Source organism: Bombina bombina, chromosome 4, assembly GCF_027579735.1.
Source record: "Bombina bombina isolate aBomBom1 chromosome 4, aBomBom1.pri, whole genome shotgun sequence".
In the NCBI taxonomy this organism is placed as follows: Eukaryota; Metazoa; Chordata; class Amphibia; order Anura; family Bombinatoridae; genus Bombina; species Bombina bombina.
The window spans coordinates 1092103831-1092130929 of record NC_069502.1 but is presented as its reverse complement, the minus strand read 5'-3'; the positions used below and the strand labels follow the sequence as shown (position 1 = coordinate 1092130929).

At 39.1% G+C, this 27099-nt stretch overlaps 1 protein-coding gene across 1 annotated transcript in view; it reads left to right on the top strand.

The window, feature by feature from the left end:
• The window catches only part of PLEKHH2 (pleckstrin homology, MyTH4 and FERM domain containing H2), a 359537-nt gene that overhangs the window by 170013 nt on the left and 162425 nt on the right, over positions 1-27099 (top strand). Inside the window, exon 7 of the mRNA XM_053712285.1 lies at positions 14055-14234. Coding sequence (XP_053568260.1) covers positions 14055-14234 — 180 coding nt within the window. The remainder of the gene's footprint in view (positions 1-14054; positions 14235-27099) is intronic.

Sequence of the window (27099 nt, the reverse complement as noted above, 5' to 3'; positions counted from 1 at the left end):
CTAGAGGTCCCGGTGCACCCTGATGCCTTTCCGATACCTAAACGGGTGGCGGACATAGTGAATAAGGAGTGGGAGAAGCCAGGCATACCTTTTGTCCCTCCTCCAATATTTAAGAAATTGTTCCTTATGGTCGACCCCAGGAAGGACATATGGCAAACAGTCCCTAAGGTCAAGGGGGCGGTTTCTAAACTAGCCAAACGCACGACCATTCCCATTGAGAACAATTGTGTTTTCAAAGATCCTATGGATAAAAAATTGGAGGATTTGCTTAAAAAGATTTTTGTACAGCAAGGTTACCTCCTTCAACCTATTTTGTGCATTATTCCTGTCACTACAGCGGCGTGGTTCTGGATCGAGGAACTGGAAAAGTCGCTCAGTAGGGAGACTCCGTATGAGGAAGTCATGGACATAATTCACGCACTTAAGTTAGCTAATTCCTTTATTTTAGACGCCGCTTTGCAGTTAGCGAGATTAGCGGCGAAAAATTCAGGGTTTGCAATTGTGGCGCGCAGAGCGCTCTGGCTAAAGTCTTGGTCGGCGGATGTATCTTCCAAGACAAAATTGCTTAATATCCCTTTCAAAGGTAAGACCCTTTTTGGGCCAGAATTGAAAGAAATTATTTCAGACATCACTGGGGGAAAGGGCCATGCCCTCTCACAGGATAGGCCTTTCAAGGCTAAGAATAAGTCCAATTTTCGTTCCTTTCGCAATTTCAGGAACGGACCGGCTTCTAACTCGGCAGCCTCTAGACAAGAGGGTAACGCTTCCCAGACTAAACCAGCTTGGAAACCAATGCAAGGCTGGCATAAGGGTAAACAGGCCAAGAAGCCTGCTGCTGCTACCAAGACAGCATGAAGGGTTAGCCCCCGATCCGGGACCGGATCTAGTAGGGGACAGACTCTCTCTCTTTGCTCAGGCTTGGGCAAGAGATGTTCAGGATCCCTGGACACTAGAAATAGTCTCTCAGGGTTATCTTCTAGAATTCAAGGAACTACCCCCAAGGGGAAGGTTCCACATTTCTCACTTATCTTCAAACCAAATAAGTAGACAGGCATTCTTACATTGTGTAGAAGACTTGTTAAAGATGGGAGTGATACACCCAGTTCCAACTGTGGAACAAGGTCAGGGGTTTTTACTCAAATCTGTTTGTAGTTCCCAAAGAAGAGGGAACTTTCAGACCAATTCTGGATTTAAAAATTCTAAACAAATTTCTCAGAGTTCCAACGTTCAAAATGGAAACCATTCAAACAATTTTACCTACAATCCAGGAGGGTCAATATATGACTACCGTGGATTTAAAGGATGCGTATCTACATATTCCTATCCACAAAGATCATCATCAGTTCCTAAGGTTCGCCTTTCTGGACAAACATTATCAGTTCGTGGCTCTCCCATTCGGACTAGCCACTGCTCCCAGAATTTTCACAAAGGTGCTCGGGTCCCTTCTAGCGGTTTTAAGACCAAGGGGCATTGCAGTGGCACCTTATCTGGATGACATTCTAATTCAAGCGTCGTCTCTTTCCAAGGCAAAGGCTCATACAGACATTGTTCTAGCCTTTCTCAGATCTCACGGGTGGAAGGTGAACGTAGAAAAGAGTTCCCTGTCTCCGTCGACAAGAGTTCCCTTTTTGGGAACAATAATAGATTCCTTTGAAATGAAGATCTTCCTGACAGAAGTCAGAAAGTCAAAGCTTCTAAACGCTTGTCAAGTTCTTCTCTCTATTCTGCAGCCTTCCATAGCTCAGTGCATAGAAATAGTAGGGTTGATGGTTGCAGCAATGGACATAGTTCCTTTTGCTCAAATTCATCTAAGACCATTACAACTGTGCATGCTCCAGTAGACAGGATCACCTGTCTCAGGGAATGAGTTTCTGCAGACCAAAGTGGGTCATTGTCACGACCGACGCCAGTCTATCAGGCTGGGGCGCGGTCTGGGATTCCCTGAAAACTCAGGGTTTATGGTCTCGGGAAGAGTCTCTTCTCCCGATCAACATCCTGGAACTGAGAGCGATATTCAATGCTCTCCGGGCTTGGCCTCATCTAGCGAAGGCCAGATACATAAGATTCCAGTCAGATAACATGACGACTGTAGCTTACATCAACCATCAGGGAGGAACAAGGAGTTCCTTGGCGATGAGAGAGGTATCCAAGATCATCAAATGGGCGGAGGATCACTCCTGCCACCTATCTGCAATCCACATCCCAGGAGTAGACAACTGGGAGGCGGATTATCTGAGTCGTCAGATTTTCTATACGGGGGAGTGGGAACTCCACCCGGAGGTGTTTGCCCAGTTGACTCAATTATGGGGCATTCCAGACATGGATCTTATGGCGTCTCGTCAGAACTTCAAGGTTCCTTGCTACGGGTCCAGATCCATGGATCACAAGGCTACTCTAGTGGATGCATTAGTGGCGCCTTGGTCGTTCAACCTAGCTTATGCGTTTCCACCGTTCCCTCTCCTTCCCAGGCTTGTAGCCAGGATCAAACAAGAGAAGGCCTCTGTGATTCTGATAGCTCCTGCGTGGCCGCGCAGGACTTGGTATGCAGACCTGGTGAATATGTCATCGGCTCCACCATGGAATCTACCTTTTGAGACAGGATCTTCTAGTACAAGGTCCATTCGAACATCCAAATCTAATTTCTCTGCAGCTGACTGCTTGGAAATTGAACGTTTGATTTTATCCAAGCGTGGGTTTTCAGATTCAGTGATAGATCCAGAAAACCTGTGTCTAGAAAGATTTACCATAAAATATGGAAAATATATATCTGTTGGTGGGAATCCAAGGGATTCTCCTGGAGTAAGATTAAAATTCCTAAGATCCTCTCCTTTCTCCAAGAAGGTTTGGATAAGGGATTGTCAGCGAGTTCTCTAAAAGGACAGATTTCTGCTTTATCTGTCTTGTTATACAAATGACTGGCAGCTGTGCCAGAGGTACAAGTTTTTGTACAGGCTTTGGTCAGAATCAAACCTGTTTACAGACCCTTGACTCCTCCTTGGAGTCTAAATTTAGTTCTTTCAGTTCTTCAGGGGGTTCCGTTTGAACCCTTACATTCCATAGATATCAAGTTGCTATCTTGGAAAGTTCTGTTTTTGGTTGCTATTTCTTCTGCTAGAAGAGTTTCTGAATTATCTGCTTTGCAGTGTGATCCACCCTATCTGGTGTTCCATTCAGATAAGATTATTTTGCGTACCAAGCCTGGTTTTCTTCCAAAAGTCGTTTCCAACAAGAATATTAACCAGGAAATAGTTGTTCCTTCTCTGTGCCCAAATCCAGTTTCAAAGAAGGAACGTTTGTTACACAATTTAGATGTAGTCCGTGCTTTAAAGTTCTATTTAGAAGCAACAAAGAATTTTAGACAAACCTCATCCTTGTTTGTCATTTACTCTGGTAAGAGGAAAGGACAAAAAGCTATTGCTACCTCTCTTTCTTTCTGGCTGAAAAGCATTATCCGATTGGCTTATGAGACTGCCGGACGGCAGCCTCCTGAACGAATAACAGCTCACTCCACTAGGGCTGTGGCTTCCACATGGGCCTTCAAGAGCGAGGCTTCTGTTAATCAGATATGTAAGGCAGCGACTTGGTCTTCTCTGCACACTTTTGCCAAATTTTACAAATTTGATATTTTTGCTTCTTCGGAGGCTGTTTTTGGGAGAAAGGTTTTGCAAGCCGTGGTGCCTTCTGTTTAGGTAACCTGATTTGCTCCCTCCCTTCATCCGTGTCCTAAAGCTTTGGTATTGGTTCCCACAAGTAATGGATGACGCCGTGGACCGGACACACCAATGTTGGAGAAAACAGAATTTATGCTTACCTGATAAATTACTTTCTCCAACGGTGTGTCCGGTCCACAGCCCGCCCTGGTTTTTTAATCAGGTTTGAAAATGTTTTCTTTTTCTTTATACACTACAGTCACCACGGCACCCTATAGTTTCTCCTTTTTCTCCTAACCGTCGGTCGAATGACTGGGGGCGGAGCCAGAGGGGGAGCTATATGGACAGCTCTTGCTGTGTGCTCTCCTTGCCTTTCCCTGTAGGGGAGGAGAATATCCCACAAGTAATGGATGACGCCGTGGACCGGACACACCGTTGGAGAAAGTAATTTATCAGGTAAGCATAAATTCTGTTTTTTCCTTTGGATAGGTGGGTTGGTCAAAATGTATCACTTTTCCTAGGATTTCATCAACCATGTTAGGGTGGTATCCCCTACTTTTCACAAATTTTGTCCTTATCACTTCTAGTTGTTGTTGCTTTAAAGTGGGGTCAGAATTATTCTGAATAACTCACAGAAATTATGACTTGATGATGCCTTTTTAAATTGCATCGGATGATAGCAGCTAAACTGCAGCAAGGTATTTCTGTCCGTGGGCAATAGAATAATATATAAATAAGTTTCGCAACATTCGAAAAATTAAACGAATGTTAACAAATTTGTTTGTCCAAATTGAATTTAGAGTGTTTACATAACATTCTAACATTTTATTTTTGAATGTTCGGTTTCTAATTTTACGATTACATTTGAAAATATTTGTTTAGAACAATTCGAATTTATATATTTGTAATAGTATTCTTAATGCTTTCTTTAAATGTAATATTCAAATTATGCAATATTCGAATTTGAAAAATTTGAATTTATATATTTGTAATAGTATTTCTATAATGCTTTATTTAAATATAGTATTCGAATTATGCAATATTCGAATTTGAAAAATTTGAATTTATATGTTTGTAATAGTATTTCTAATGCTTTCTTTAAATGTCATATTCGAATTATGCAATATTCGATCGAAATAGAAATATTCAAATTTATATATTTGTATCTATTATGTATCAATTTACTAGATTCCCTACCACATGAACTATTGAACTTCTGAATAGTATTTGTTAAATAGAATGTTAAATTCAAAATTTCGAATGTGGACATTCGATCTAATTATAAACATTTAAATTCGAAAGTGACATTCGAAAACTGTAAATAGCATTTGATTCTAGAATTTTTAAGAATATTCGTTCGTATCAACATTCGGATTTGTATTCAAATTTTGGTAATAACATTCGTTCTAACATTCGAATTCGGAAATTTACACATTCGCCAATCCCTAGCCCAATGGCAACCATTCAACCCTCCATTGGTTTTATTTTGCTTTCATTAACCAAAGTGTATAGATTATATACATATAAATACAGTGTGTGTGTGTGTATTATTATTATTATTATCAGTTATTTGTAGAGTGATAACAGGTTCCGCAGCGCTAGGGACATGGGTCTAATATGTAAGTTGATAGTTATGGGAGACAAAGTGATAGAGGGCCCTGCCAAGAGTTTCACTGTTGTAAATCATCTCTCATGAAAGTGATCTACAAAGCAGCTAGGCTCATAGGCTTACATGCTAAGGGGTTAAAGGGGATAGCTAAAGGAGGCGAGGGACAAAAATAGGAAAATGTATGTGTTTGTGTATGTGTATAAAACAATATTGACCCCTGATTTACTTTCAACTTTAAATATGAGCACAATTTAACTTGCGCACAAATGAACGCGAAAACCCGATATTGATTGTGCACAAATATTTGTGCTCCATTCGTAATCTGACCCAATTTGTTTTTTTAACATCCAGTGTACTTAAAGGGACATAATACTCATATGCTAAATCACTTGAAACTGATGCAGTATAATTGTAAAAAGCTGACAGGAAAATATCACCTGAACAACTCTATGTAAAAAAGGAAGAAAAAAGGAAGATATTTTACCTCACAATCTCCTCAGCAGAGTAAGTTCTGTGTAAAAAGTTATAATTCAGCTGCTGCCCAGCTGCAGGTAAAAAAAAAATAAAAAAATGAAGGAATGAACAGCAGCCAATCAGCATCAGCAGTGCTGAGGTCATTAACTCTTTTACTGTGATCTCATGAGATTTGACTTAACTCTCATGAGATTTCTTAGTAAACTTCCTTAAACTGAATAGGCAAATAACATGAGAGTGCACAAGGCTCAATCCCTTAGCTGTCCCGGGACAGACATACTGATTTGCTGCTTAGAAGTCCTTTACAATGGGATGTGGCTACTGAGGAACTTTTGAGGTAAAATATCTATCTTTTTTACATAGAGATATTCAGGTGATATTTTCTAGTCCGCTTTTTACAGCTATGCTGCATCACTTTCAAGTGTTTCAACATTTGGGTATCATGGCCCTTTAAATTACGATTTATGCTGTGCGTATTTAATATGATTTATTCCTGTTTAATTTAGATACAAATTTTATGTTTTTGATAAAATATTATTTGTGATCAGTGTTCCCTCTAAGGCCTGTTTTGTGAGCAGCCCAGCAGTCTGCATTGTGTTGTGTTAGCTAATTGCTCTAATTATATGTTTCACTGTTGGGCCACTCACAAAACTGGCCTTAGAGGGACCACTGTTTGTGATGACAAATTTTTGGGCGATTTTTGATGCACTTGCAATACATTTTTTTAGGTGTTTTTTGTGTGAATGGTTCTTTTATTCATCTCCTTCCCATACGAAAATGCAGTATACGGCCCCTTACTGAGACACACTGTTTTCAGGGTAAAACTTTAAAGAATTCCACCATGGAAATAGAAGTACTGGGGAGCATTCTTTAATAAATAATATCACCAGCCCAGACACCTTTATATCATCAGGCCCATAGTGAGAACACCTAAAGGAAAAGACAGAGTTATAAACAGGAATTAGCTATTGCACAAATAGAAAGCTGACTGCATGTTGATATTAAATAAATAAAAACTAGCCCAACAGTATGTGTAAACCATTAAAAACAAACACCTAGATTACAAGTTTTGTGTTACGGTTTTTAACGCTGAAAAAATGGCAATTTACGCAACGTCAATCCCGCACTAAAAAAAATGACGTTTTTGCGTGGGATTTCCATAGCGCTGGTATTACAGGTTGTGCCGTGAGGCTAAATTGCTTGTGTTCCAGCATATACCGACACGATCCGTTCCGCTATCTGAGACCAGTAGTTATGAGTTTTGCGCAACAAAACTGTTATACAAAACTCATAACTAAACTGTTACAAAGTACACTGACACCCATAAACTACCTATTGACCCGTATCCCGCCGCCCACCCACATCGCAAACACTAAATTAAACTTATCAACCCCTAATCTGCCGCTCCCGACATCGCCGCCACTATTAAAATGCATTAACCCCCTATTACTCCGCTCCCCGACCACCACCACTATAATAAAGTTATTAGCCCCTATTCCCCCGCAGCCCCAACATCGCCCACACTATAATAAAGCTATTAACCCCTATTCTGCTGCTCCCCGACATCGCCACCACTAAATAAAGTTATTAACCCCTAAACCGATGGCCTCCCACATCACCACTACTAAAACACCTATTAATCCCTAAACCGCCAGCCCCCCACATCGCAAAACAATAAATTAAGCTATTAACCTCTAAACCTAACAACCCCCTAACTTTAAATTAAAATTACAATATCCCATCTTAAAATAAATAAAAACCTGTGAAATTAAAAAAAAACTAAGTTTAAAATAACAATTAACTTAACAACTATTATACTAAAATTAAAATAACTATCAATTAAATAAACTAAATAACACATTAAAAAAAACCTAACACAACTAAAAATAAATAATTCTAAATTACAAAAAAATAAAAAATACTAAATTACAAAAAATAACAAACACTAAATTACGAAAAATACCAAACGAAATTATCCAAAATAAAAACAATTACACCTAATCTAATAGCCCTATAAAAATGAAAAAGCCCCCCAAAATAAAAAAAACCCTAGCCTACAATAAACTACCAATAGCCCTTTAAAGGGCCTTTTGTAGGGCATTGCCCTAAAGAAATCAGCTATTTTCCCTGTAAAAAAAATGCTGATTTGAACAGCCAATAGGATTTCAGTAGCTCTCATCCTATTAGCTGATTTGAATTTCAAAAATCAAAGCAGCCAATAGGAATGCAAGGGACACCATTTTGAAAAGGCAAGGGGTGATTCAGTGTACGGTGGCGACCGTATGAAGAGGTCGCTCCGTGCCGGGTGTCTGGAAGGATGGACCCACTCCACGCCGCCGGGATGAAGATAGAAGATGCTGCCGGGATGAAAATAGAAGATGCCGTCTGGATGAAGACTTCTCGCCGCCTGGATGTCCGGACTTCAAAAACTGTAAGTGGATCGTTGGGGGTTAGTGTTAGTGGTTTTTTTTACTTTTTTGGGGTGTTTTTTTTTTTTTAGATTAGGGTTAGGGCTTTCTTAAAAGAGCTAAATGACCTTTCCAGGCCAAAGCAAAAGAGCTAAATCCCTTTTTAAGGGCAATGCCCATACAAATGCCCTTTTCAGGGCAATGGGTAGCTTAGGTTTTTGTAAGAGTTAGGTTTTTATTTTGGGGGGTTTGTTGGGTGGTGGGTTTTACTGTTGGGGGGTCTTTGTACTTTTTTACAGGGAAAAGAAATGATTTCTTTAGGGCAATGCCCTACAAAAGGCCTTTTGGTAGTTTATTATAGGCTAGGTTTTTTTATTTGGGGGGGCTTTTCTATTTTTCTAGGGCTATTAGATTAGGTGTAATTGTTTTTATTTTGGATAATTTTGTTTGTTATTTTTCGTAATTTAGTGTTTGTTATTTTTTGTAATTTAGTGTTTTTTATTTCTTGTAATTTAAGATTTCATTTTTTTAGTAGTGTTAGTTTTTTTTTAATGTGTAATTTAGTTTATTTAATTTGTAGTTATTTTAATTTTAGTATAATAGTTATGTTAGGTTAATTGTTAGTTTAAACTTAGTTTTTTTTAATTTCACAGGTAGGTTTTTATTTATTTTAAGAAAGGGATATTGTAATTTTAATTTAAAGTTAGGGGGTTGTTAGGTTTAGGAGTTAATAGCTTAATTTTTTTTTTGCGATGTGGGGGGCTGAAGGTTTAGGGGTTAATAAGTTTATTTAGTGGCAGTGATGTGGGAGGACAAAGATTTATGGCTTAATAACTTTATTTAGTGGCGGCGATGTTGGGGATTGGCGGAATAGGGGTCAATATCTTTATTATAGTGTCGGCAATGTTGGGGTGCGGGGGAATAGGGGTTAATAACTTTATTATAGTGGCTGCGATATCGGGAGCGGCAGATTAGGGGTTAATAACTTTATTTCGGTGGTGGCGATGTCGGGGGTGGCAAATTAGGGGTTAATAACTTTATTTAGGTGTCGGCAATGTCGGGGGCGGCAGATTGGGGTTAATAACCTTATTTAGGTGTCGGCGATGTCGGGGGCGGCAGATTAGGGGTGTTTAGACTTGGCGTTTATGTTAGGGTGTTAGGTTTAAACGTAACTTTTTTCCCCATCAATGGGGTTGTGTTACGGCGGTCGCCCCATCTTCAGGTGTTAGGTTTTTTTCTAACATGCTCTCCCCATTGATGTTTATGGGGAAAGCGTGCACGAGCACGTATTCTCAGCCCTTGGCTTTTGTGCAGTATGGAGTTTATCACCACCATATCGCACATACAAGGCGGCTTTTCAAAAACTTGTACTGGCAGCGCTATGGGGGTGAAATAATACAACTTTTGTTGCATTCGTTTCGCACCCCCTATAGCTTTTGTTGTGTTGGTTTCGCACCCTCTATAGCGCAAAACTTGTAATATAGGTGAATATATGATACAGGTAAAGTTTTAAGGCTTTGAATATTTTACTTTTATTTTTACACACATTCTGTCTATCTATCTATCTATCTATCTATCTATCTATCTATCTATCTATCTATCATCTATCTATCATCTATCTATCTATCTATCTGTCTATCTGTCTCAGTCTATCTTCCACAAACAGTAAAGTATAACATACAGGATATGGTATATTTGTGCTTAGAGGTCATTAGAATTGGGTTATATATATGTTTCAATAAATATGCAGTTATGTTTCATAAAAAATGTTATCATGGCTTTCATGACAGTCTATTAAGATTTGCAGGGGGAAAACTGTTTATGTATGATGTGTGTTTTTTGGCTTTCTCGCTTCCTGAATAAAGAATACACAATATAACAGGATCATCTAGTTTTCTTTTCTGAAATGGCCTTTTCAAGACTTTTTTTTAAGGTTGGTTTTAAGTGACTTGTTCATATCTTCAAGGAAGAAAAAAAAAATCAAAGTAAGATTTAAACATAACAGCTATTTTTTCAGTATTGATAATTAATAAATTATGTATTTTAAATCAGTTTTTTATATTTTATTAATAGTATCATTCATTTTGCATAGTTTAATAAAAACATATTTCTTTCATGCAGACACTTAGGGCTCCATTTAAAGGGACAGTCAAGTCCAAAAAAAAACATTCAATCTGGATTTGCCACCCTTCACTCAACAGAGACAGCAATTGTTAAGGTTGTAAAAAGAAGAGGACAGAAGCGCCACATGGCCCAATATTGTTGGGAATATTTTGAGGTTTATAAGGATGTGATGGTTGCACTCACATGAGATAAGACACCCTTAGTGGTGTGGAAGGAACGATCTGGGGTCAATAACAGTCACCCAGAAGACTGACCTCCAGCGGATATGTTGTGATCTGTGGAGGGGCCCCCTGACCGCAGAGACCTAGGCGGCCGCCGCCTCGCCCTAAGGCCAGCCCTGGTTTTTAACCAGGTAACACCTATCACAGGTGTAGCCAATTACAGTGATTATTTAGTTTGTTTGTATGGCATATATAGCAAGTGTTTGATACTCATTTTTATTAAGCCTGATGAAACAGCCACTGGTTGGCTGAAAAACGCATTGCTACAATTTTTTAACTTTTTAAATAAAGTAAGTTATTTTACTTACCACTTGCTACCTGTTTTTGCTATACCATCTACACTTTAAATCTGCTTTTGGACCATTAAGAGTTCCTGGATGCCAGTGATTAAGTCTACTGGGTGACCATATTGACCCCAGTTTGCCCCTGTAGCACCAAGGGAGGTGCTCCATCAAATGTGAGTGCATTTCATATATTATATTATTATCCATTTGCATCAGCAATACTAGGCCATATAGGCACCCCTTTGTGTTTTGTATTGTCCTCCACAGATCACAACATATCCACCGGAGGTCAGTCTTCTGGGTGACTGCTATTGACCCCAGATCATTCCTTCCACACCACTAGGGGTGTCTTATCTCATGTGAGTGCAACCATCACATCCTTATAACCTCAAAATATTCCCAACAATATTGGGCCATGTGGCGCTTCTGTTCTCTTCTATTTACTGCAGATTACTGACCCTGGGTCGCGGCCTTGATCCTCTACAGATAGCTGCCTGATTGTGCCCACCTATTTATCTACACTGATACCATCTACAAGTCACTTAAGGACTTTTTTCCTTTTTTTTTATTTTTTATTATTACTTGTAGAATATGTGCTATTTTGTATTTAATGATATATTTTGTATCCATTGATATAATATCCACCACTGTGTATATTGATATTTTATTGTTACCAATTTTTCACTGCTAATATTATCACCAATACCACTGTACTTATTAAGAGCGCCCCCTATTATTTTTTCAATTGTTAAGGTTACCAACGATCTACTTACAGCAAAATCAAAAGGCCACTTCTCTCTACTTATCCTACTTGATCTGTCTGCAGCCTTTGATACTGTCGAACACCCTCTTTTGCTCCATACCCTCCAATCCTTCGGCATCTGTGACACAGCTCTCTCTTTGTTCTCTTCCTATCTGTCTAACCGTACCTTTAGTGTAGCCTTCTCTGGGGCATCCTCTGCCCCGTTACCTCTTTCTTTTGGGGTACCGCAAGGCTCTGTCGTCGGCCCCCTTCTCTTCTCAATCTACACGTCATCACTAGGTTCCTTAATAAAGTCCCACGGGTTTCATTATCATTTGTATGCCAACGATACCCAAATCTACCTCTCTGCACCAGAACTACCTCCTTCCTTGCTAATCCGTGTCACTAACTGTCTCTCTCATATCTCATCTTGGATGTCCTCTCATTACCTCAAGCTAAATCTCTCCAAAACTGAGCTCTTTATTTTCCCCCCTTCTTCCAAAATCTCCACCCCCCCCATGTCTCTATAACTGTTGATAACTCCATCATTACCCCAACCTCACATGCCGATGTCTTGGGGTCACACTGGATTCAGATCTTTCTTTCACTCCTCACATTCAGTCCTTGGCTAAAGCCTGCCGCTTCCACCTTAAAAACATTGCTAACATTTCCTTACACAAGACACAACAAAGATTTTATTCCACTGTCTCATCCTTTCCCGCCTCGACTACTGTTACTCTATCCTCTCTGGTCTCCCTAGCTGCCGCATAGCTCCTTTACAATCCATAATGATGGCCTCTGCCAGGCTCATCTTCCTTGCACGTCGCTTTTCATCTGCCACACCTCTCTGCCAATCCCTTCACTGGCTTCCTCTTGCCTCCAGGATTAAACACAAAATTCTTACTCTTGACACACAAGGCCCTCAATAGCACTGCTCCACCCTACGTCTCAGACCTTGTCTCCAGATACTCTCCCTCTCGTCCCCTTCGCTCCGCTCATGATTTCCTACTCTCCTCCTCTCTTGTTACCTCCTTACATTCCCGTCTTCAACATTTCTCCATATTGGCTCCCATTTTATGGAACTCTCGCATCGCTCCACAAGAATCTCTCCTAGTTTTAAAAGCTTAAAGTGCTCCCTGAAGACTCTACTATTCAGGGACGCTTACAACTTACACTAACCTTCCTATCTCCACTGCTATCCCCTAAAACCCCATAGCATGTAAGCCTATGAGCCCAGCTGTTTGTAGTTTACCTTCACAAGAGCCGACAACAACAATGCAACTCTCGGCAGGACCCTCTCTCCCCATTTGATCCCTGCAATCGTTTTTATATACCACCTATGTTCATAGCGCTGCGGAACCTGTTGGCACTTTACAAATACCTGATAATAATAATAAAATTATTTAAATAGGTCATGTCATTTTAAACAACTTTCCAATTTACTTTTATCAACAATTTTTCTTTGTTCTCTTGGTATTCTTAGTTGAAAGCTAAAACTAGGAGGTTCATATGCTATTTTCTTAGACCTTGAAGACTGCCTCTAATCTGAATGCATTTTGACCACTAGAGGGCATTAGTTCATGTGTTTCATATAGATAACATTGAGCTCATGCACGTGAAGTGACCTAGGAGTGAGCACTGATTGGCTAAAAGGAAAGTCTGTCAAAATAACTAAAATAAATGGGCAGTCAACAGAAGCTTAGATACAAGGTAATTACAGAGGTAAAACGTGTATTATTATAACTTTGTTGGTTATGCTAAACTGTGGAATGGGTAATAAAGGGATTATCTTTCTTTTTAAACAACAAAAATTCTGGTGTTGACTGTCCCTTTAAGAAGCTACGAGTGTAGCTTCAGAGCACCTTCGGCTGTAGGCTCACATGATAGTTAATCTATACACCAATTATAAAGTGGTATATTTCTCAGCCCCCAGACTTCTCCGAATGGGGAGATTGACGCAACGCTTTTACAAGAGGTGATGTGTTTCTGATAAATACAGGCAGAATACTGCCGCCCGCTAGCTGCAAGGCTGTGTGGACAGGGGCAGATTAATGTCCGCCTATGTCCATCCAAGGGTTTGTAAATCTAGCCCTTAACTTCATTCACAAATAAACATGCCTGTGCAACAGATGCCGCTTAATTTAGTAGACTCAAGCTGATCTTGCAGCTGTGACAAGGGACAGGTACACATCTTTATGAATTCCTTATGATTTTTATTTTTTTTATTTGCACAAATTGTTTTCTCAAAAACAGTAGTTTCATGAATGAGTTTTATTGAATTTAGGCCAATAACTAGGTTTTCTAATAGACTGTAAGGGCTTTGAATTTGAAAACTCCATGATAAATCAATGAAGAATCTTGCATAGCTGTACTAATGGAATGGAATAGACCTCCATATCTGACATGGTAATGAGTTAATGTGTTATCACACCAATGTTCAGCTAAATTAAAGGAAATAAAAATTAAAGAAAAAAGTGCATTTAATTGAGTACTAAGATTCTACCATAGTGCAAATTCATATGCTTTATTCATTGCTTTACAGAAGCCAAAAGTAAGAAACCTTCTAATTGCTCCTCACAAAAGTCTGCAGAAGGGCAGCGTCTGAGCAGTCTGACATTTGGATGCTTTCAAAACAGAGCGAAAAGTCCACAAATAGAACAAATTGAACCTAAACAAGAGGAAAACAGCAAGCCATCCAATGAAACAGCTGATCTAAATGGTGGTAATAGCATTAGCTTTACAAAAACATATTTTTAAAGATAGTACATAATACAAATATTATCCAAATGTTCCCAATGTGTTCTCTAGTGATATTAACTGTCATATCCTTCAAACAATAAGCCAGTGATCTTCAAAAAAAGACACAACTTTTAAATGCTTGTTAAACAGGAAATGTGCAGACACATTTCAGAGCAGACATTACTGATCCTGTCTACAATAGCAATACTGATAATATTATTAATAATAATAACCATAATGATAATTAAAAAATATGTAGTAATGAAGGCCTAAAATAGTATGCATTTGCTTAGCTTTATACACCATACTTTATGTCCTGAGGAACTTTTTTTGAGTTGTAAAATAATGAACTTAGTACCTTTGATGACAGTAGCCTATAGCCATAAAAGGGTCATTAAAGTGTGAAAATGACCTGCTGTAAATCTATCATTTTAACACTAGCTATACTGTAATGCCATGTGTTTAACGTCCGCAAAGCGGTTGATCACACAGTTAAAGGGACACTGAACCCAAATGTTTTCTTTCGTGATTCAGATAAAGCATGCAATTTTAAGTAACTTTCCAATATACTCCTATTATCAATTTTTCTTTGTTCTTTTGCTATCTTTATTTGAAAAAGAAGACATCTAGGCTTTTTTGGTTCAGAACTCTGGACAGTATTTTTTTTATTGGTGGATGAATTTATCCACCAATCAGCAAGAACAACCCAGGTTGTTCACCAAAAATGGGCCGGCATCTAAACTTACATTCTTGCATTTCAAATAAAGATACCAAGAGAATTAAGAAAATTTGATAATAAGAGTAAATTGGAAAATTGCTTAAAATTTCATGCTGTATCTGAATCATGAAAGAAAAAAAATTTAGTTCAGTGTCCCTTTAAAGTCCCGCTCAGGACCCACAGAGCACTGCTAGTCCAGATTGTAAACTGCCACTGATCCAATCGGCAGAGGTAGTCACACAGCATGTGTTTAACTTCTTTGCGGCAGTTAAACACATAGGGCTAGATTACAAGTGGAGCGCTATATTTTGCTGTCATGAAAGCGATATTAGCGATATTCGCATTGCTAGCAAGCATTGCACCCATGGGAGTGCACTTCAATAGACTCCTATGGGAGCCTCGTTCTGACGCCGTCACAAATGGCATCAGAACTTCAGTGCCAGCGAAGGGGGTAAGTCGCGCAGTGATGGCAGCAATCAAATATATATGTATATACTGATATACATATATATTTATGTGATAATATGTGTATATATACATATTAACACATAAATATATATGTATATAAGCATATATATATATTTTCTGGGAACACACAGTTCCCATTGACCGCAATGTAAAGACAATTTTCAGTGCCTTTTTGTTTTCTAACACCCCACTCCCACCAACCTTACCCCCAAAATGCTGCCTAGTGCAGTAAGTTTATTAAAAAATAAAAATGCTGACATCTTTATTTTATTAACAAACTACACTAGACAGTATTTTGGGGGCATTTGGGGCAGATTTATAAAATTAACCAGAGATCCGATCTCTGGTTAATTTTATAAGCGCTAATTGCTACTTCGAGCTTGCGGTAGCAATAACCAGACACTTGTAAAGGCCCATTTGCGGGAGCATGATAATTTAGCGCTTCACTTGTAATCTAGCCCATAGCATTATAGCATTGCTAGTGTTAATATTGCGTGCTCTGATGGATTAAAGGATAACATTTTAACACTATAAATGCCCTTTAAGAACTCTGTGACAAGACTAACCTCTTTAATTTCTAGGTTATCCTTTAGATATGATTCACTAAGAATTGGAGTGCTCTTCACACTTTAGTAAAACAGATCTAAAGTATGACAAAGGGAATAAAGAAAATGTCATATTTTTAGTGAATCTAGGCCAACAACGAAATAAGAGATTTGCATTGATAACCAAAACCAAATCGCTTTGTACCTCAGTTAAGGATGCTTTGGTCTTTCAGCACTAATTACACGAGCAGTCACAATCTATTAGACATGTGCATTTGTTTTCGGAAAAATCAAAGAAATAAATGAAAATGGTATTTTCAATATTTTCTTTGCTTTATAGAAAACGAAATGAACGAAAACTTAAAAAAAGAAAAATAAGAAAGAAAAACCATTTGTTTTCTTTTAAAATGTTCGTTTTTCTTTTTCGGTTGGTGTATGCTTTTTTAACATGCAAGCAGGCATTATCCAATGACTGCAAACCAGGAAGGAACAGCGGAATAGATTGACAGTTTCTCTAAGCCTGTCAGTAAAAGCCTGTGATGTTTTCTAGCTAACCAGCATTCTCATGGGAGGGAGGAAAGTTAAAGGTCAATTTGAAAGCTCAGAGGCTCAGATATGTGGAGGAACTGGAGGAGGCTAGACACATCTGGTGGTTTTGTCACAGTAGCAATGGTGGTGGTATTTGTGTTGCTACTTTTGTAAAGTGGGTCAGTCACAAATAATTTTTAAGTAACACTGGCCGAAGGTCATAACCCAAACAATCGAAAGAGATTGCCAGAAGTTCCACTAGTTTTCTTAGCTGGTGGCTGTAGCTTAGAATCAACAAACAAAGCCCACTTTCTGAGTGGTGCGGTGCCATCGCCACCACTGCTGATTCCCAGCCAGTGAACCAACACGCCGCACACCCCTCTGACTCTCTAACAGTACTGCTGGTGGTGGCAGTGAGTCACACAATTGCATGTGCTGTCATGGCTGTGTGGGAACTTCCACTTATGTTCTTGTGGCTATTGTGGTAGCTGGGGAAGGAAAGGGTCTGTGGCTGCATTTTGAGGGGGCAGGGCCCTTCTTTGCAAGATTATTTCTCTGCATTTTTTTTTTATTAAAAAGAAATGGTTGTGGCAGAAACTTTTTAAAAATAGTATAACTATAAAAATAAACTAACTGAGTGCAGCTTCAGAACAAACAGACTCAGTAAACAACTGCAATGTACAATAAAACTTATATACTAAGTGCAATTAAAGTGAGTATGTGAGATTGTGTGTGTGTGGTTAGTAAAAATAGTTGTTAGTTGACGCAATACCATGGTGTTACTGACAAACTGAGTTTCATGTCCCTTTAAGTATAGACACTTTCAGTATAGTATACTAGTATACTAGTGTTACTGTATCGTCAAGTAAACTTTTTAGTTTTACCCAAAATGCAGTGCACAAAAATTATATGTATAAATAAAAGAATATGTCTAAAGGCATAGGAAATTCAAAGTTAAACTTGAAAAAGTCAGAGCATGTAACCCAATTTTTATCTTTCATTTTATTCCCCACCCTGAATTCTACTATGATATTTCCTCTACTTCTATGTAACCACTCCAAGAACCATTTATAAGGCAATTCTGTTTCTCCTTCTCTCCCCTTCCTCCCATGCAATCCATCTCTCCCATATAGCTAGTTCTGTCTCTTTGTTATCAGGGCCAGATTGGGCCGCCGGGATACCGGGAAAAATCCTGGTGGGCCGGGCCATCAAGGCCAAGGGTGTGCCGGTAGTTTCAGAGTGAGTGACTGACTGGAGACAAGCAGCAGAGGCTAATGTTGTGACTGAGGGAGCATCCGAGCGCAGCGCAGTGGCCGGGCTCACCGGCTCTTTGTGGGCAGAAAGTCAGACTGTGTGACTCGAGTCAAGCAGCTGATCCAGTATGCAGCAGTGCCACCGCAGCTGCTCCGGAGTCCGGCTCCAATTGGCAATTTTAAATTTGCATGATGCCTCTGCATCACATCATGATCATCACGCCGCAGGCCGCAATACTCACTGGGGAGGGAATATGTGCAGGAGGAGAAGCTAATATAGTACCTGAAAGTTTCAACAATCTAGAGTACAAGTTGCGGGCAGGCCTCTCAACCCGTATCCAAGATCCAGCATGATGCAGTATAGTTAATAGGTATTCTATTGAAGCTCTATTCGGTGTGAGTACCACTATATCCCTCTCACAATTGTCTCTTTTAGAAACAGTGTCGCACCACATGTCACTTTAAACTTAAAAGGACCGCTATTGCAGCGGGATAATTAGCTAAATCTCCCAATTTGCTTTACATCACTACTAGTAACGCCTGTTATTCCTCTAAACACAGCGTCACCACTGAATTACAGCCATGGACAGAGACCTAGGCTGGAGGTAGCAGAGCTCAGCTTTTACTTCCTAGTAATCAATTAGGTGCACAGCTATCTGTGCTAATATACCGTTTGAACTCACCTTTACATGGTGTCAATTAGTGTGTTTTATTCAAAGGGGCCTATCTATCAAGCTCCGAAAGGAGCTTGATGGCCCGTGTTTCTGGCCGAGTACGATCGGGTTGATTGACAGCTCCCTGCTGGCGGCCCATTGGCCGCGAGTCTGCAGGGGGCGGCGTTGCACCAGCAGCTCTTGTGAGCTGCTGGTGCAATGTTAAATGCGGAGAGTGTTTCTTAAATATGCCTCAATGCCTCTGATTCTAGCTGTTTTCATAGAACTTGCTTAAAACTTGTAGATTCTTCCCTGCTCCCCAGGGGTAGATTATTTTTACATACATAAATACTTTAGAAATATTCCCGGGGGTGTCACTTGTCAGCTAATGTGAGACTTGCCCTTTATTTTACTTTAAATCAGATATAATACCTGAGCATAACTCATTGAGAAAAGTTTTTTTATCTCTTCCATGGCATGCTGGGAGTGTGTGTATGGGGGCGGGGGGTTTGGAGCCACAGTCCCATGTGTTTATTATTCTTGCCTCCAGGGCTGGACTGGGAAATCAGACCGGCCCTGCCTGTCACTCACATATACTGAGTTTAGGCTTAGGGGAAAGCGAGAAGGATTAATGGGGCGATCGACTGCTGTGATGCCTGCATTTGATTTATGCAGGTTTTATATGTGGGATAAAACTAGGGGGCATAGTTGGCTTGGCTGGGCTGGAAGGGTCGGGGCTGAGCTGAAAGGGGTGGGGCGGGGCTGGTTCAGTCCATACAAGTTTCCAGGGCCGGTCTGATTTCCCAGTCCGGCCCTGTTTGTTATCCAAAAACATACAGGATATTTCTGACATTGATCGATAGAACCTAATTTTGTTGATTACAACCCAATTTTCTTATTTTTTCTAATTTGTTGTGTTTTCTTGATATCCTTTGCTGAAAAGGATACCTAGGTAGGCTCAGGAACTGCTGATTGGTGGCTTCACATATATGCCTTATTTTATTGGCTCACTCAGTTCCCAGTAATACATTGCTGCTTCTTCAACAAAGGATACTAAGTGAACGAAATTGGAAAGTTGTTTAAAATTGTATGCCCTCTATCTCATTGGTTTTCAAACCTGTCTTTGGCCTCCCTAACAGGACACATTTTGAGGATATCTGAACTGGAGCACAGGTGAACCTGGTTATTTTACCAGCTCTCATCCAAGGTAGTCCTGAAAACCTGCCTGTTTTGGAGGCCTGAGGACAGGTTTGAAAACCAGTACTCTATCTGAATAAAGGAACAAAAAATTGAGGTTTCATGTCCCTTTAAGACACTTTTAAAATCACTTCTATTTTCAAATGTGCTTCTCTTGGTATTCATTGTTGAAAATGAATACCCACATATCCTACACAAGTGGGATCTAGCTGGTGATTGGTGCCTACATACGTTTGTCTCTTGTGATTGGCTAACTTGATATGTTCAGCTAGCTGCCAGTAGTGCAATGCTGTTCCTTCAGCAAAGGACAACAAAAGAATGAAGCATATTTGATAATAAAAGTAATTTTGAAAGTTGTTTGTGTCCCTTTAAGAATTACATAGAATGACGAAATTAAAGCTGATATAGCTAATTACAGCTTCAGATAAAGACAAATGGCAAAACAAATGCTCAAAACTAAATTTTTAGTTTGAAACAAAAAAAAATTGAAACAAATGCGACCATGAACAAAAATTAACTAAAGCGAAAAACAGAATTTATACTTACCACTAAATTTCTTTCTTCTGGGATGATGAGAGTCCATAGGTGTCCATAACATGTGGGGTATATTTCCTGCCACTAGGAGCAGGTCAAGAACCCTCACAAAATCTTTAATCCCTCCCACCTCCTCTCCCCACTCAGTTTACGTATAGCTGAGCAGAGGAGAGGGACAGAAAAGGTAGGAAAGAGGTTAAGAGGTGCAAATAAGAACTGTTGCCCATGTAGCAAAAAAAGAACCGGTGGGTCCTATGGACTCTCATCATCCCGAAAAAAAGAAATGTATCAGTAAATATAAATTCTGTTTTCTTTCATAAAATGATTCCATAGGTGTCCATAACATGTGGGATACAATACACAAGCTGAGAGTCCATATTAAAAACGGGGGGGGGGGGCAAATAGGATGGCAGTTCCTATTTGCCAGACAATCTTGCCTGAAGAACTTTCCATCCAAACTTCGGAAGAATCATAAATATCAAAATTGTGAAATTATAAAAGGTATGGAGAGAAGACCAAGTTGCCGTCTTGCAAATCTGTTCCAACGAGGCATCATTTTAGAAGGACCAAGTAGTAGATACAGACCTAGTAGAATGAGCAGGTGTGCTAACTGGAGGCGCTGGTTCACTTGGTTAATCACTTGTATCCTTGTAGGCCTTATCTTGAAAAAGCCCGTTGTCACTGTGAAACGCGTTGAAGCGAACCAGCTTGTTGATCTTAAAGTGAATGTAAATTTTGATGCTAAAGTGCCCGGTTTTTAAAACTTTGATTAAAAACAGGGGCACTTTAATTCATCAATATTTTCATTTCACTCCTGTTGTGAAAATAAACTTACTTTTTAATCTTCACAGCAGCTCCAGCTTCCTCCACCTGTTTCAAAGCCTCTTCCTGGGTCTAAAATGAGGTATCTGGCTTCCTCCAATCAGAGCAGTGAATCAGACACTGAATCCCCCGGGGGGGAATCTGTGATTGGAGGATGACCTATCAATCATTTCTGACATCAGAAAGGGCTTGTGAGACCGGAGGAAGCAGCAGCTGCTGTGTAGTTTAAAAGGTAAGTTTTTTGTCACAACAGGAGTGAAATGTAAATTTTGATGAATTAAAGTGCCCCTGTTTTTAATCAAAGTTTTAAAAACCAGGCACTTAAACATCAAAATTTACATTCACTTTAAACCATTTTTTACTACCAGTTTGGCCAAACTGTCTTTCATCTGTTCTTACCTGAGCATCGTTTACGTCTACTAACAGGGCGGTTTCAGGCTAATTTTAATCACCTGCTGACCTGCAACTCTGTGGACAGGTCCTGTGTTGGCTCCTCATGCATGCCTGAGAGACTTGATCATTCCCAGCTGTATTTCTTGGTAACATCACATACAGATTTCCTGAATTTGCCTGCGTGCAGACGCACTAAGTGCAGGCCGTAAAAATTCCTTGAATCCATATTGAAATGCAAGAAACTGTTTCTGGCAAGCAACCATGAGTACCAGTTTTTCATAAAACACCTGTGACTTTTGTTCAAGTTAAATGTTCGGCTACTGATTTTCCTGTCTTGCATAGTAAGAAGGTATAGCCCAGGACATTTCCGCTTATGGTGATAAATATCACTTTGTATCCGTAATCAAAATATTTCAACAAAATACTTCATCCAAATACTCAATCTGGACTGTGTTATATATATTCTACTGGTTCAGCGTACACACTCGCCATTTAGGTGGATTTTTGAAGGTGGCATTTTCGAGGTGGCTTTTTGAAGGTGGTTAGTTTAATATACAATTGTTTTATATCCAAGCGTTTTTTATCTTGGGAAACGTCCCATTTATATTTAACAGTGTTTGTCTGTATATGTGCTTTATTATCGCATCATGCTCATATGCATTTTTTAATTGTTAGATTCCTTTTAAGATATAATTTTTTTTAGGATTTTTGCCTTTTAGGTATATTGGCAATTACTTAGCATTTCTCTACTTGGTTTGTTACTGTTAATTTATATAAAGTTCTATTTTATAAAACCTTCCTTTCGTAATTTGTGTCATTTATAGCTAATGTGTAGCCTTATCACATTTTTCACTTAGTATATACACTTATATTTTCCCTTTAGTATAGGGACTTTATTTAGAGTTATTGTTTCACTCCATTTGTCACATCAGGGTTTCCTTTTGTTTACATATAGTGCCTGGGTCAATTCCTGACTATCCGGAGTCTACAATCCTGTCAGGTGTTTTATCACTATTAGGACCACTCCATGCTCTTGTTTAAGAGGCACTAATCCTATTTAGACATTGAACTATTGTAATATCCTGGTTCTATATTGTAACACTTACTAGGTATTTCCCACATTAGCATCACTTTAGGCTGTCATTTCACGTTGAGTTTTATTTATATACGGTTAATCTTTATACGGTCAGTTTCTCTTACACTCTGCTCTTAGCGCCATCCTTCCTTTCTTTTTCAATTTAGAAGAATTAGGGCACAGAAAAGGAACAATATCCTTATTAATATTTTCTGAAGACTCTACCTTCAGGATGATCAGAAGACAAGACTGATAATTCAGAAACTCTTCTAGTGGAAGAAATGGCTAGAAGAAAGAGAAACTTCCATGATAATAACGTTAGGTCCAGAGAATGCAGAGTTTCAAAGGGGGGGGGGGGGCTTGCAAAACAGAACCAAATTCTAAGGGGAGAAATAGGCCTAATAACAGGGCAAATTCTCACCAAGTCTTGAACAAAAGTTTGAACATCAGGCAATCTTTTGTGAAACAAACAGATAATGATGAAATCTGACCCTTTATAGAACTAGCTGATTAACCCTTATCCAGTCCAACCTGAAAGAAGTGAAGAATTCTGGGGATTCTAAAAGATTTCCAAGAGAAACCTCTAGAAGAACACCAAAGAAAGTAAGCTTTCAAAATCTTATGATAAAATTTCTGCTTGAAAGGCTTTCTGGCTTGCAGTAAAGTCAAGATAACAGAATCTGAGAAACTTCTGTTCTTGAGAACTAGTTGTTCAAACTCCAATCTGTCATATTCATGATTTGAGATCCGGAAGATACAAGGGTCCTTGAGACAGCAGATCTTTACTTAGGAGTAGAGCCCATGTAGGAAGGGATGACATCTAAATTAAGTCTGCATAACAAGTTCTACAGGGCCATGCTGGAGCTACAGTATGTGAATTACAAAAGCTGATTCCTGTTTGATTCTGGCAATGACTCTTGGAAGAAGAACAATTTCTCAAACTCTGTCCCTATTAAGAGATTGGAACAGGTTGGATCACTGCCATGTCACCTAGGTCTTAAACACCTTGAACAAAGGCTGCCCCCTTTACAACAGATTAAACCGTTCCCATGGAGGCTTAGTGCGAAATCCTATGCAATAACCCTTGGGTATAATATTGACAACCCAGGGATCCTGAACTGATTGAGACCAGGCCTTCTTAAACCGAATCAATCTGCCCTCTACCAGAAGATCTTCTGGACAGATTTTATGCAGATTTATGACTTGAATTGGTCTTTTTGTTCTTAGACCAAGAATGTCCAGGCTTCCAGGAAGGCTTGGAGGATTTAGACTTCTGGTTAGATGTGGACTTTTGATCTCTAGGGGAGGAAAAGGAACGAAAACAATTTGTTTGTTTGTACTTCCCCTTAGACTTGTCCTGAGGTAGAAAAAAAAGTTTTGATAATAGAATCCAATTCCGATCCAAAAACCATCTTCCCGTCAAAAGGGACTGATAATAGCCTATTCTTAGAGATCATATCAGCTGACCAAGATTTAATCCATAAAGCTCTCCTTAATAAAACAGCAATGGACATATTCTTGACATCAATTTTGATGATGTCAAAGACTGCATCACAAATGAAATAATTAGCCATCTTCAGGACTTTAATGCAGCTGCAAATATCCTTAGAATATTGATCAGAAACCATCTGAGACAGAGAATCACACCAGAAGGACACTGCAGCAGTCACACAGGTGATTTTTACTTCAGGTCTAAGCTGAAGAGCTGAGTGGGAAAATCATTTCCTAAGCAAATACTCAGATTTGCCGTCCATTGGATCCCTAAATGCAGAACTATCCTCCATAGGAATTGTACTGTGTCTTGCTAAGGTGGAAATAGCTCCATCCACCTTAGGGACAACTTCGCAGGCTGTTAAATTCTTCTCTGAAAGTGGATACATTCTTCTGAACCTATTAGAAGGTGCAAAAGGAATGCCTGGTATCTTCTTTGGCTACATATTCTCTAACCAAGTCTGATGCTTCAAAGGCTTTAGGCACTTTGAGCAGAGCTTTAAAAACGTAATTCAACTTATTTACATGCTTGGAATCCTCTGGATTCGGTTCTGATAGTTCTAAGGTATTCAAAACCGCCTGAAGCAGGAAGCGTATATGTCCACTTTAAATCTAAACGTGGAATCAGTCTCTGGCTCATTTATTGAATCAGGGTCCTTAGAGGAGATTTCACCCTCTGAAAGAGTCAGAGCTTTGTAAGCTTGGTGGTAACTGAGCCAGGGGAAAAGGACACTGTGAACTTGATGATATAATCTTCGCCAGCTCAAACCTTGTTTTTCTCGCTGACACTCGCAGAGCTTCCCCGGTGCAATAATCATAAAAAAGGGGCAGTCCCTGCGAGTTGCAAGATGGCTCCTATTAAAAGTATTGGAGCTCACTGGTTAGGGAAACTTCGCTCCTTAGTGCGAAGTTATCAGGGAGCAGGGGGATCACTTTAAAATTAAAATCCTGCAGCCAATATAACTCACATTATGCTGCTTTCTGCTTATAGCATCTTACATTCGCCTATATTTTAGTATGCACTTGTTTTTCTATTGAGGTTATAAGTGTTCGTATTGTTTTAAGAAAAGCTCGCCACCTTTTAGTTGGCGAGAAAAAACTGTGATATCTGCAGTGCGAAAATCTTCATAGAATTAGTGAGACATTGTCATATAAGCCCATGGAACGCCCATGTTCAGCCCATTTTACGAAAAAACAACAATTACGCTGTGCATTTTGTATTTATAAATTCAAATTTCTGTGTGATTTTTGCACATCCAGTGTACTACAATTACGATTTACGCTGTGCATATTTTATTTAATTTATTCCTGTGTAAATTACATACTAATTTTACTTTTTTGTTTACATACAATTTTTGGTGAAGAATTTTGTTACGATTTTTGATGCACCTTAACAATACAATTTTTCCCTGCTTATTTTTGTGTGAATGGTTCAAATATTTGTTTAAAATACAAATTTTGTTGTGCACATTTTATATGAATTAGTGGGTTTTATTTTTAGGTTAGGGCTTTGGGCCGCAAAATAGCTAACTGCCCTTTTAAGGGCAATGCCCATCCAAATGCGATTTTCTGGGCAATGGGGAGCTAAGGTTTTTTTAGTTAGGTTTTTATTTGGGGGGTTGGTTGTGTGGGTGGTGGGTTTTACTGTTGGGGGGTTGTTTGTAAAAAAAAAATTACAGGTAAAAGAGCTGATTTATTTGGGGCAATGCCCCGCAAAAGGCCCTTTTAAGGGCTATTGGTAGTTTAGTTTAGGCTAGGGTTTTTTTTATTTTTTGGGGGGGGGGCTTTTTTATTTTGATAGGGCTATTTGATTAGGTGTAATTAGTTTAAATATCTTGTAATTTGTTTATCATTTTCTGTAATTTAGTGTTTGTTTGTTTTTGTACTTTAGCTAATTGTATTTAATTTATTTAATTGTATTTAATTTAGGTCATTTATTTAATTGTAGTGTAGTGTTAGTGTAACTTAGGTTAGGTTTTATTTTACAGGTCAATTTGTATTTATTTTAGCTAGGTAGTTAGTAAATAGTTAATAACTATTTACTAACTATTCTACCTAGTTAAAATAAATACAAACTTGCCTGTAAAATAAAAATAAACCCTAAGATAGCTACAATGTAACTATTAGTTATATTGTAGCTAGCTTAGGGTTTATTTTACAGGTAAGTATTTAGTTTTAAATAGGAATTATTTAGGTAATAATATTAATTTTTATTTAGATTTATTGTAATTCTATTTAAGTTAGGGGGTGTTAGGGTTAGACTTAGGTTTAGGGGTTAATAAATTTAGTATAGTGGCGGCGACGTTGGGGACGGCAGATTAGGGGTTAATAAATGTAGGTAGGTGGCGGCGATGTTGGGGCGGAAGATTAGGGGTTAATAATATTTAACTAATGTTTGCGAGGTGGGAGTGCAGCGGTTTAGGGGTTAATATGTTTATTATAGTGGCGGCGATGTCCGGAGCGGTAGATTAGGGGTTCAAAAATATAATGTAGGTGGCGATGATGTCAGGGACGGCAGATTAGGGTTAATAAGTGTAAGATTAGGGGTGTTTAGACTCGGGGTTCGTGTTAGGTGTAAACATAAATTTTATTTCCCTTAAGGAATCAATGGGGCTGCGTTACTGAGTTTTACGCTGCTTTATTGCAGGTGTTAGACTTTTTCTCAGCTGGCTCTCCCTATTGATTCCTATGGGGAAATCGTGCACGAGCACGTACGACCAGCTCACCGCTGACTTAAGCAGCGCTGGTATTGGAGTGCGGTAAGGAAAACAATTTTGCTCAACGCTCACTTCTTGCCTTTTAACGCCGGGTTTGTAAAAACCTGTAATACCAGCGCTGTAGGGAAGTGAGCAGTGAGAAAAAAATGCTCGTTAGCACCGCACCCCTCATAACGCAAAAGTCGTAATCTAGGCGTAACATTTTTTAGTATAGGTGGCACCTCACAGTACAGACAAGATGTCTTAGATCATCTCCCTAGAGCTTAGAGCTTTAGATAATGGCGCCTTGAAGACCTGATTCTTTATAGCTCTTTGGTCTGGTGAGATTCTATAAGACATCTTGTCACTATTAGGAGGTCCCTAAGGGATTGTTTTAAATGGAGCTGTGTATCTAATTAAGGGGACCTACTTTACATTATGGGGCTCAGCTGATGATTTCTCTCCATGCCAGCAA